The sequence below is a fragment of the Rattus norvegicus genome, chromosome 9 (genome assembly GCF_036323735.1).
Source record: "Rattus norvegicus strain BN/NHsdMcwi chromosome 9, GRCr8, whole genome shotgun sequence".
NCBI classification, from domain to species: Eukaryota; Metazoa; Chordata; class Mammalia; order Rodentia; family Muridae; genus Rattus; species Rattus norvegicus.
Window position 1 is genome coordinate 66,813,803 of NC_086027.1, and position 12,850 is coordinate 66,826,652.

General features: G+C 47.7%; 1 protein-coding gene across 15 annotated transcripts in view; it reads left to right on the forward strand.

The window, feature by feature from the left end:
* The first annotated feature begins 414 nt into the window (after positions 1-414).
* Positions 415-12,850, forward strand: part of Spats2l (spermatogenesis associated, serine-rich 2-like) — a 173,868-nt gene continuing 161,432 nt past the window's right edge. For 4 of the 15 annotated variants that reach the window (XM_063267193.1, XM_063267194.1, XM_063267195.1 and 1 more), the window contains exon 1: positions 464-766. In XM_063267193.1, the coding sequence (XP_063123263.1) occupies positions 476-766 (291 nt within the window). In that variant the 5' untranslated portion in view covers positions 464-475. The other 11 variants (XM_039083627.2, XM_063267198.1, XM_039083630.2 and 8 more) reach the window with 8 other exon arrangements.

A 12,850-nucleotide genomic window follows, 5' to 3' on the forward strand; every position in this document is an offset into this window, starting at 1 on the left:
TGGATCAGATACTAAAGTCTACTCATTCACCAATCCAGCCTATGAGGTAGGACACCCCCCCCCCCAGCCAGGTACCAAAATGAGTTATTTCCTTTCAGCTCTTCTTTTAACAAAAGTGACCTTTGTCAACTGGGCTATGATGTATTGTAGATCCGATGTTACCTGAAAGTGTAATTCGTTTCAAATCACGACTCTCCTAAGTGGAATACAATCCTGCTGTTCTGAGCTTGAGAAGCGAAACCGACTGGTTTGATATTTGTGGAGGGCTCTGAGAGCCGCGAAGCCCCTGAGGAACAGTAACTGCCCAGAGAAAAGGCGGCTAGGAAGTTACCCTTCAAAAATAAACCTGAGAGCAGCCTGCATTTCCCTCTGCTGCCTCTGGAAGAGGTGTGCGATCTAAAGTGCGTCCATCATGAATAATGCTTGCCTTTCCTCTCCCGACTACTGCACTCCCAGGCAGAAACACCACTGGCGGATGCCACGGGAGGCTCGGGGCAGCTCGGTGGGTGATCACGCACGATTAGAACCCCGCGTGAGACCTGGAGCGAGGGCGAGGGGCCAGAACACTTCAGCTCAGTCTGATTTCAAAGGTCGGGCTGAGCCGCCAGTGCTCATCCCCGGGCCTGATTTTCCGCGGCATTTCCGAATAAGCTATCTTTGTTTACATTTGAGCTTGGCTCACTCCCAGAAAGCATTACTACCTTCTGTCGGGAGAAGCATCTTGCCTTTGCAGACGGTACTGGGGCAGCAAAGTTCGTTTTCCTCGGTAGGGAAGAACGATTCTCTTGCTCTTTGCGCTGGTAGTGCCCCGTGTTTGGAGGGTAGTGGGCAGTTTAGGGTAGGTGGAGGTTTGGAGGGGAAGGGGAGGAGGTTGGTGCGGGGCAAGCCAGCGAAGTGCGGAAGCTGTATGGGGGATTCATCTAGAAAGTAGGGTGGGAAAGGAGCTAGGGAGGGCGTGTGGAGGGACGGGATCCGTGTCAGAACGTGCGTGTGAACGGATACAAAACCCAGGGAGGCGTGATCGGCGGCGTGTGTGCAAGCCCGAGCGAGGGGCGCCGGCGGGGTGTGTGCTCCTGGTGAGTGACACGGAGGGGCGGGCGGCCGCGGGGCGGGGGCGGCTGTGCGGGCGGGAGTGTCCCTGCGTGGGGCTGGCGGCGCGGAGTTGAGGCAGTGAAGGAATCCAGCCCGCCCGCTGGCCCAGCGGCCCTGCCGCCGCTCTCCCTCCGCTCGCCCTCCGCGCCGCAGGGGCCGCCAGCGCTGCGCCCCGGCCCGGGACAGAGCGGCCGCACTCGCACCGAGGTAAGCCGGGATCCCCGGGACGGGCGGCTCACCCGGGCCTGCGCGGCCAGGATGAGGGCGATCGACCACCCGAGCCCCCGGAGGCCGCCTCCGGGGACGCTGGGTGTGGCCCGCGCTCGGCCGACCGGACGCGGAGGTCGCCGTCGTTGCCTTTCCCCCAGCGGGTGGTGGGGACAGCGGCGAAGCCGAACGCGGACCGGGCCCGCCCTGCTCCGTGCGGGCGCCCCCCTGCGCTCCAGCTCCGTGGCGCCTAGCTGCCTGGCCGGCGCGGGGCCGCTGGTCCCGAGCACCCCGCACCCCTCGGTGCCCGCGGGATTGGGTCCCAGCATTCGCGTGCGCGCGGCGAGGGCGCGCAGGGCAGGCGGGAGCGGGCGCCCGGGCCGCGGAACCGAGCGGTGTCATCGCCGGGTCTGGGTGGAAAAGCCCCCCGCGGGCGCCGCGGACTGCAGCCCAGAGCGAGGGTCGTTTCCGGGGCGCGGAGACAACTTGAGTTTTGCGTGTCTGGGGAGATCGCAGAGCTTCTGGCGCTCTGCTGGGAGTTCCGCGTTTACTGCGGACACTCGGGTGAAGGATTCAGCCTTCACCTGGACCGGGATGCGACGCAAACCTCCCATTCTTTCCTTCCCCTCCTTGCAAGTGGAGCCTTCCAGTGCGCAGTGGGGTTGGCGTTTGTGAACTTGATGAGATTTAGGCTCTCAGCGGTCCTGGTTTTAAAGCAGGTGCCAAGGTTGTGGAGACCCGACACGCTCATTAAAGATTCTTTCTGGACAGCATTTTGTTTTGAGTGCAGTGCAATCTCCATAGTGTGAGACTAGCGAAAACCCTTGAACTTCAACCACAGCGACGTCCTTTCCTTTCATAAAACATGCAGTATTTTACTTGCTTATTTAAAATACTAAAGTATCTGACCCCTTTGCAGCCCCGAAGATTTTCTGGAGGGCACGGAAATTTTAGAATCTGCAGAGAAAGAGTAAGGTCGTGTGGTCTTTATACTGTCATTCAGTTTTGTTTTAGAGGAGCATTCATTGCTACCCAGACTCTGTTTTCCAGAGAGTAAGCAGATGTGCAATATGGCAGAGAAAAGAGAGGACAGGAAGTCAGAAATAGAAAAGGACTATTCAAGTAGTAAAACCAATTATTTTGAAAAAACTCTTTTAAAGTTGCCTTCTGGATAAAATATTTTATGAGCCTTATAAAATTGTGTTACTTAACCAGAAAGCAGTGTTCTGTGAAGTGGGAGGCAGTCTTATCAAGGAACTGTAATGCTTTAAAAAAAAAAATCTGTATCTGGTGTTTGTTGGTTTTTTTTTTTTAACTAGAAAAAAAAATCAACTTTGGGAATGATTTTCTATTTGGACAAGGCAAATACTACTTTAGTCTCTAATTAGAGTTTTGAAATAAACTCAAGCTGGGTTAAAAACCTTTTTCTGTGGAGCAACAGAACAGAAAACATGTCAGATTTCGTATGGTTTTAAACACACACACACACACACACACACACACACACACACACCACTAGCTCCAAAAAGAGAATTTGCATAAAAATACAATTAACTTGAATGCAGAGAATATTTAGGAGATGGGGGGCACTGAACATCTGGAAAGGGGGTGTATTAATTGGCAATTTTTGTTCTTTAATTTCTGAAATATTAAATGATTGCCTAGAAATCCATTTAGGTAATATGCTAATTTACTCAAGCAAAGCGGCTAGGACTTCCTTTGTGTCCATTTTGTTGTGGGGAGCCCCCCCCCCCAAGTCTTCAATTGCTAGTTTCTCTGCTCATACTAATTTGGAGTGGCCATTGTGGAAAGAGGTGATCAAAGGAACAGATACTTAAGGCACAGCGTGGCAGTCAGAGAAGCCAGCCAGGTAGGTCACCTCTCATGGAAGTGGGAGGTAAGCCTTAGAAACGCCTCGCTTTTGGTCCTTAAAAAAAAAAAAAAATCAGTTTCATAGTCTACAGTCAGAGGCTAGCACCATTGTTAACAGTGGGTGTTCATTGATGGTTGAGTTTGGGGGCAGGCAAAGGCGGTCTTCCCTTGAGGACCCTGACAGAACTGTAGTTAACTGACTTAGGGAATAAGTCAGGATAAGAAGTATCCATTCCAGTTTAGATCAAATGGAAGAGGTGGAAGCTGCTTATGGTCAATCTTCAGCTGCTGCCACTGGTCTCCCCACGGGAGGAGAGAGTACATTCTGTATGTATCTGATGGGTACTGCTTTGTCACTGCTCTGTGGTCTCCCTTCCCTGGTACCACCTCTGGTACTTTCACTGTGTCGTAATTGTGATAATCTAATCTATGTGTATACACGGAACAGGAGCGTCTATACGCAAGACACAGGAGGGGAGGGCAAATACCAAGTGGTTGTGTTCATTGATCTCTGAATGGTTGGGCGTAATTCACCTAATCAGTTACTTCTCCCACCACTCCACTGTCAAATGGAATCGCATACTTAAAATGGAATTTTCATTATACAAACAAGTAAAGGAAACAGTAAACATTATAGGAGAAAAAAACCTTTTCTTCCCTTTCCTCTTCTGCAGACAACTGTTAGGAAGGTGTTATTTCCGTAACACATCAAAATGGCTAATTTAGAGTTGTGAAGCTCGTTATATAAATAGGCCATATGTTGATTTCCTACCAAGATTTATCCATTCTGTGTATTTTAATGGTTAGGACCCCCCAAGTACCTTGGCAGAGAAAAATGGTCTGTGAAGGTGTGTGTCTACAGTATGTAGCACTTCCACAATGCCTATTTGATAGCGTCTACTTCTTACAAAACTTTCTTGAACATTATCTACCCTTCGATCACAGCAGATGGTGAGCTGTAGTGCTGATAACTCCCATTCCTGTTTATCTGTTGCATAACAGACTTTTCGTGGTGGTTGTCTAGTCTCGGGCCAAAGGCTACAGGTTACAGGCACGATAACACATTTCTTCACAGCTTCTACTAAATGTGTGCCTTCGGCGGTGAACGGCCCTTCTGTTTCCTAATACTTTATGGTTTCTCTGGATCACCTGATCAAGGAATCCCTTCCATTTTTCCAAATAGGAAACTGTATTAGATCTTGTTAACCTTTTCCTGTGACAATTTCTCCCAGTAGACTGCCCTGCTGTACCGGCTGGCTTCGTGTGTCAACTTGACACAAGCTGGGGTTATCACAGCAAAAGGAGCCTCAGTTAAGGAAATGGCTCCATGAGACCCAGCTGTAAGGCATTTTCTCAACTAGTGATCAAGAGGGGAAGGACCCAGCCCATTGTGGGTGGTGCTGTCCCTAGTGGTCTTGGGTTCTACAAGAGAGCAAGCTGAGTAAGCCCCAGGGAAGCAAGCCAGCAAGAAACATCCCTCCATGGCCTCTGCATCAGCTCCTGCTTCCTGACCTGCTTGAGTTCCAGTCCTGACTCTCTTTGGTGATGAACAGCAATGTGGAAGTGTAAGCTGAATAAACCCTTTCCTCCCCAACTTGCTTCTTGGTCCTGATGTTTGTGCAGGGATAGAAACTCTGACAAAGACAACTACATTTCCTTTTTGTCCCCCATTCCTCCTTGGAGCCCATGCCCTCAGCCTTTGCTGTCTGCTAGCGATTTTTACAGCCCTCCCCATCTTCCTCTCTTTGCCATTGAGTCCCCCAACCCATGCTTTTCCACCGCCACAACCTTTCACAAACATGCATCTCTTGAGAATGCTTCTCCAAGATATTCTACAGGAAATCTGTCTGTGGTGAGCTTGGGCTTAATTGACTCAAAGCCACCACTCTTTTCGATGCAAGATGCTCCCTAAATGAGGACGCTCTGACTTAAGTTTTTCAGCTTTGTGTGGTGAAAATGCGATGTGTGTTCAGCGGAAACCATACTCTGAATTTTCATTCTCTCCCCAGGGTGATGATAAGCAGTGTGACACTCCCTTGGGATGCTGAGCTGTAGCCTTGAGTGACAGCTTCTAGGGAGCCTTATGTCAGGAGGAAGACGACCTTCTAACCTGCGGCCAGTAGGCCCCATGTGGGACAGGATAGCTTTGAATGGCACCCAACACAGAATTGTAACTAACTTAGGATATTTATTTGTTGGTATTGCTGTACAATTCTCTAGTATAAGCAGTGTAGGCGACAAAATTTTCTCATAATGTTGAAAGTCCAGGTGCCTCTTCTATGTTTCTAGTGGCTTTAGATGTAAGCACACAATACACTGTGCAAATTAAACACTTGTTTATAAACTAGTCCCTGTGTCAAAAGGTTTTGTCCATCAGTAAGCTAATATATATGTCCTGAGTATGTGTAAAGTAAACTAGAATGAGCACTGATGTTTAGCAAGTTAGGGGATATTTTTCTAAGGCACTGAGTTTACAAGTTCAAATACCTTGTCTTCCTACTCTTGGTTGGCATAAGGCCCAACTTCCCAGTCTGTTTTTCATGTATTTTATACTCTTGCCCTAATTGTTTTATTTCCTACTTCTTTCAAACATGAACCTCTGTTCCTTTGCTTGTCTCCTTCTGCCCTCTGCCCTTTGCCCTCTTCCCTCTGCCCTTCTGCCCTTTTGCCCTCTTCCCTTCTGCCTTTCTGCCCTTCTGCCCTCTGCCCTTCTGCCCTCTGCCCTTCTGCCTTTCTGCCCTTCTGCCCTCTGCCCTTCTGCCCTTCTGCCCTCTGCCCTTCTGCCCTCTGCCCTTCTGCCCTCTGCCCTTCTGCCCTCTGCCCTTCTGCCCTTCTGCCCTGCTCATTTTCCTTTCTTCCTCTCTGTTTGTGCCTGTTTCCCAGTGACCAACCAGTCCTCAAAGTCAGATCCTGGTCATGTTGCCATTGTTGGTTCTTCTTCTACCCTTCTGTCTGCATCCTTCCTAAGTTTAGGCCCTTGCTTAGAGTTCTCCTACACTGCTACTTCTTGCATTCACTGGTAGACTGCAAGCTTCTTGAAGGTCAATATACCCTGTACCTGAAACAGTTATAGCCGTTGGTGTTTACCAGATGCCCCTGTAGATGTATAAGCTAGAAGAGGGTTGTCCTTAAATCTCCGGCTTCAGTACCATCTCTGCCTTGCTCACAAGTAAGCCAAGGGCCTAACTACAGCCTGACTTTTAGTCACGACCTCAATAAATGTTCATTACCAGAACTTAATGTTGACATTGGATGAAAGGGTCAGGCATTGGAAGGTGGCATCTGCCAAGTTGTTTTCCTCGGCTTTCTTGGGTGGTTCTCATCAGTCCCTCCATTCATCAGCTGTGAGGTTCTGAGGACTTGGCATTTCCAGGGTTGAGAAGATGATGGAGTCTGGCAGTTGTGACTTGGAGTTGAGGAGGCCGCAGTTATTTTAAGGTGGGATGATGGGTCCCGGGAGTGAGCAAAAATGAAAAGCATCAGGCTTAATGCCAGTGTTTTATATGTAAAATAATCAGGCTAAAGCCATCAGTTACATAAAGATCCTGTTAATTGACCTTAAAACTCCAGACTATATAAGGCGGGGCTGCCCAGCCCTTTCAGTTAAAAGCATCCCTTTAAACTAGAGGAGAATCCTCTGGAATCCGTCTGAGAGTGAAAAGTGAGGCAAAGAGCTTGCCACCTCCACCAGAGCAATGATTCTCAACCTTCATGTTGTGGTGACACCCCTGGCCCCCCCAACCAAAGCATTATTTTTGTTGCTACCTCATAACTATAATTTTGCTCCTCATAACTGTAATTCTGCTACTGTTGGGAATCCTAATGTAATTATCTGTGTTTTCCAGTGGTCTTAGGTGACCCTTGTGGATGGGTCATTTGACCCTCCCTGAAGGAGATCTAGACCTAGGTTGAGAACCACTGCATTAGCGTGTATTCTAGGCAAAGTCCAGGTCTTTAAGTTTATTTTTAAGACTCACTTTGCAGAAGGTGTCCTTTCTCTGAAGGGTTTGCATGTCACATAACAGGCATCAGAGTTAGAAGCCTAAGGGAGTTCCGAGGGGAAGCTTGTGGATGGAAGGTTGTTTGGGCTGATTTCCAAAGGAATTGGATAGAATTCCAGTGGCTATTGTTGGGAATATAATGGGGGAGAGAAAGGGTCTGTGTGGAATGGAAACTCAATTCCCTATATTTTAAAAACTCTCTTCTGACACCAGCCCTCTGTTTCATTCCGCCGGGTCCTACGATGAAACCCACCTAGAGTTCTGGGTACTGGTGGTGTGACGTGTTCGCTAACAGAAGCTAAAGTGTATATAGATGCCTCCTGCAATCCTGTGTGATGCCAGGTTCTGAACTGACCATGAAATAAAGCACAGAACAAGCCCCATACACTGTGTAACTCAGTATACCTCTGGTTTGTGCACGACCCACTCAGAATGCTCAGGAGGACCTCCTATATGATGAATGTCACAAAAGCTGACAGTTGCCCAGGGATGAGTAAGTAATGAGGTCTCTCAGATTGTGGGCCCAAGCAGCCAAGGCTGGACACTTCCCAGAGCCTCTACTGGAGTGCTGGGAATGCGTCAGCACACGGTTAATGTAGAGGCCGGGGTTGATCCTGTACAACTACCCTCACGGACTCTGAAGGTAGGAGCAGTGTTTACCAACCTCAGGCTTGAGGCTTCAAGGGAAGTTGTATGTCAGACATTGTTCCATTTTATGAGGTGGGAAAACACCGGTCGTTCAACATGTGTCCAAGCACCTTACTCTATAAGGTGGTGTCTTACTTACTTACACGTACTATGTCCCTTTGTCCCCAGATAGTGCTGGGGGTTCATAGAAGCCCTGTTTTACTGAAAAGCAAAACACAAGTCCAGAAAAGTTGATAGCAGTTTATAACGGATGCGTTAAACCTAGGCAGTCTGAGCACAGGAACCAAATACGTTCCGTGCTGAAGAAAGGATACAAAAATATACATCTCCATTTAAAAGGTCGATTGCTTAATCCTCTGCAGTGAACAAGGTACTGTGGCAAGGTACTAACTCATTGTTAGTGGCGCCTGGTTCCCAGAGATCCAGAACCAACTGAACATAGTTACCACAGTTTTATCACTTACAAATTTCAACTTGGCAATGAACTTGCGAGCTGGAGTTTATATGCCCTTTAGAGATGGGAACACTAGAGCTCAGGGAAGTTACAGAACCTGACTGAAAAGTTGCTAAGTGTTGGATACTCTGCTTGGTGTCTGACCCCCACCCCCACCCCACCCCCCACCCCTGACACCTGCCTTTGCACACAGCACCCTGAGAGTGGTGCATTAATGACACTGAAAGCATCTATCAGCTTTACAGACACTGACCACTCAATGACTGTTAGCCACAGTGAACTCCCTGTGACTGTGCTTCTGCAGGTGAGTGACAGGTCCTCATTGATGGTCAGGGGACTGCCACAGGTGTGTGAAAAGACCTGCAGTGGAGAAAAACCCACAGCCTCGGTGTTCCAGAAACAACAGCAGCAGCAGCAGCAGCAGCAGCAGCAGCAGCAGCAGCAGCAGCAGCAGCAGCAGCAGCAGCAGCATTAACAAACTAGTGAATTCTTTGTACCTCCGATCTGATTTATGAATGATATGCAGAAAAAGGAAGAAGAAAACTGCCTTGATGTGGAATTATGCTAGAGCCCCTCCTCTCTTTTCCGGCCTCAGCATTCTTTGGAGTTCCTCCTCTGCTTACTCTTCGAATTTATCCTGCAGCAGCTCCTGTGTTTTGCTTCTGCCTGCCAGTGATTCTTAAATCTGTGTGTCTAGCCCAGAGCCTTTTCTACTATTGTCTCAAGTACTATCAACTAACTGAGTCCACAATTAGATCTGACTGCAAGCCAGTGTAGGACTCTGTGTTCTCTGGCTTAGTGAAGCCACTTCAGCAAGGAGGAGTCACCCTAGACTCTCTTCCCTATCTGCTTTTTCTTGACCACTGCCCTGGTAGAAGCCAGGTGACCATCTTTTAAAACTCCCCAGAGTCTGCCCTCTCCTTTCTCTACAGTGACTCCCATTGCTGTGTTGGGTCAGGTTGTCAGTCTTTCTCTTGAGTTTTATTCTGGTCTCTCTGCTTCTGTCTGGCTTACTTCCAATCAGTTCCTCACAGTACTGCTTTTCTAAAAGGCCAATCTAATCATGGCTCTTCACTTAAAACCCTTCAGCATGGTGACTGTAGCTGAGGAGAGAGCATAAGCTCCCTGGCAGAGCACAAAAGCTCCTTTATGACTCAGGCCCTTCCTTTCAAGTGTGTATCCATCACTTCTAATGATCCTGGGCCCTGCTGTCTGCGTCCATCCCAGCATCCTTAGTAAAGGAAACGCGTTATTATAGAAAGAAATGGTGGGAGGCATTGGGACAGAGGAGAGAATACAGAACTGTGGGTTCAGTACCATAATACCTACCCTACTCCCACTGCCTGTGCCTAGGGAGCACCTGAAACATGGTTGGTTCACAGTCTGATGCTCTGGGAATGCAAAAGAAGACTTTATGGGACAAAGAGGTGGTTTTAAAGTATGTCATAATAAGTGTGTATATGCGTGTGTATGCGTGTAAATGTGGAGTCTAGAAGTTGACCTTGGATGTCTTCCTCAACCATACTCCACCTTATTGTTTGAGACAGGATCTCTCACTAAGCCTACAGCTTACTGACTGAGCTGTGTCCGACGGCCAATCCTTCTGTCTCTGCCTCCCCGGCTCTGGGATTACATTTCTATGCACACTTCTATGCCTGGCTTTTTCACATGAGTGCCAGAGGTTGATTTCAGTCTCTTATGCTTGTGCACTGAATAAGCCCCTCGTTAGTTTAACTTTGATTAGATATTGAGATATAAATATTTTGTATATAGTCAGTTAATAAAATGGATTATATAAACTAACTTCTCATTGTTTTAGCCTAGCTACTAGAAAATTTGAGATCACCTGTGTGGGTTGTACTGTAATTTTATTAGACAATATCACTACAGAATATTTCTGCCTTCCTGGGAACTGGAACAAGCTCAACCCATGAGCCTTTGGAAAGATTAAGTCAGCTCCATAGTACAGGGAAGCATTGGTTGCTCAGTTTCTTAAATCCAGAGGTATAAAGTGCTTTAGATAAGATTCAGAATCAGAGAGACGGATTCTGAACACCATAGCCCAGAGTCTTACATACAGCATGCACAGCGGAGAAAGTGCAGATGCACTGTTTTCCCAGGCCTCCTCAGTTATGGGATTAGGAGTCCGGTGGTGTAGGAAGGGAGGGCTTGAGGTAGACAGAAGAGAAAGTGAAGGCTCTCTCCTGGAAGCCCCCTCCTTGTGAGGAACCAGGAGAGATGCCGAGCCGTGAGATCTCAGTCCTTCCTGATGGGTTAAGACTCAGTCTTCCAGTTCTTTACCTCTTAAGATCCTGAGCCAGTTCATGAATCAGAGGGTTTAGAGTCAATAGTGTGCATAGCATGCAGTCACCGTGCTTCAAACAATACTATGCCAAAAGCTGGGAAGTGCTTCACGGAACCTGTGCCAGATACTGAAGAAAACTGTCAGTGCATCCATTAACCCCAAAGGCTTTGGGAGAAGGGTTTGTGGGCTATCAGGAAGACCCAGCAGATGGTATGCTGTGTCTTAAGAGACGTGCAGAGCTTCATGTATTCATGGTGGGAAAATGATGGCGCTCCATGTCAGGTTGAAAGAGGAAAGAACCCTGTAGGAGAACATGGTGGGATAAACCAAGTTTTTAAGAGAACATTTTCAGAGGACTAGATTCCTGGGACAGCCATGGAGAGGCCATGAGGGGGACTGCATGGTGTCTTGTGGAACCCTACAATTCTAAAAAGACCTTCCTCCTGTCCTGGATTTCTCTGTGAGCAACTGTTTTGATTTGCTTTACCTGGTGAGCATTTGTATAAGATGTTGTCAAGAGGAAATGTTCCTACACCAGAAATAAAACCTTGAAAGTCACACATCTTCTCCCATGGGCCGAGTGGGGTAGCGATCATGTGGGTGCGGCCATTTGTTCCATGTTTAGAGCCTCTGGGACTTTTGCAGAGGAGTGCCACTCTACCTTGGTGACGCACCATGCAGTGACCGTGCGTTTCGCTCTGGAAAGCATAGCTTAGCCTTGTTCTTGAGCAGTCAAGTCTTCTGTCTGTGTCGGCCTCTACCTCCTCTCACCTGTGCAGCCATCCTGACTGAAGATCCTGGTGTATCTCTTTGGGATAGCAGTGCTGTTTGTGAGCCGAGGACCCTAGAGCAGAGTCTGTGACTTTCCCATTGATCATTTTGATATTGCTATCCACCATTTAGTAGATTATTCGTAGAATGGAATCTCTTCCTTGCATGCCGGATGCCTTAGTTCATTTTTTTTTCCTGGTTGTGGTTAACACCTAAGGAGGCACATAAGGCCTATTCAGCTCACAGCTCAGGAGGTTGAAAGTTCAAACAACACAGCTCTGACTTTGGCCAAGAAAGGATGGCTGAAGTGCATGTGGGTATGAGGAAGGGACTGTATCTTAAAACAGGAAGCCGGAAGATCAAAGGCTCTATAACGCCTTCTAAGGCCCCAGAACCCCAACATTGCCACACTCTGGACCAGGTTCCCAGTACATGAAGCTTTGGGAGATAAAACTATGTTGACACCATTGTACCATTGACACTTCCCTAGTTCCAGATGCCTGACAAGAGATAACTTCGTAGGTGACCCCTCTGCCGGTTTAGGTCCCATTTGTACTGTACGTGGAACTAGGAGGCAACTATATCATGCATTTTCACAAACGATCCACCTGCGTGTGTGCCTCCAGACGGAAGGCAGGGTGGAGAGGGAAAGCGGCTGCCTTCATTATGTGATTTCAGAATCCACACTCCTAAAGGGCACCTCAGATATCAATGGTCTCCTTTCATTAGCACATGGAAAACCTACATTACAAATCTATCCTTTTTCCTAAAGCCAATGTATTTCCTAAAGCCAAAGTTGGACCTTTGGAAGTCTTGGTTTGATGCCTGGCTATATGGGCTAGATCAAGACATTTAGCCTTCCTGAACTTTGATTCCGCTAAGCAAAATTAGCAATATCTACCATTATGCCATGATTTCATTATGACTAAATAAGACAATACAAAGTCCCAGAGCCTCAAACCTGCACGCTATGCAAGTGGTGACTTATGCTTGCTACACATGCTCCTTAGCGAGAACAGTTTTATAGCCCCTCCCAGAGGCTGATAAAAGAGAATACAAATCCAGACCAAGGAGCCCAAATTCACGAATGTTGGTGAAGAAAGGATCATAAGGAAGCTAACATCACCTCTTACTTAAGCCCAAGCCTGTATAATGGTTTGCATTTGTGAAAAATTCTCATCTGGAATTGTGGGTGCAACATGAAGCTATGGGGAGGGGAGGCCTGTTTGCATCCTCTGCCAGGATCCTCTGACAGTAAGCAAAGCAGGCTTTTGAATCCTGGAATAGTCAGGTCCACTGCCGTCAAAATAAACTGGAGGTTTTTCTTTGCTGATAAATTACAAACAAAGGAAGTCACTAAAATACCCTGAAAAGGTAGCTTCATGGAAGAATTAGAGAGCAGGGAGAGTTCTTTATACTCATTTGGTTGGAACCTGTTCTTTGCTTAGCTGTGGGTGCTGGGGACGTTCTTTTGTTGGGAGCTTTGTTGCTTACAGGGAG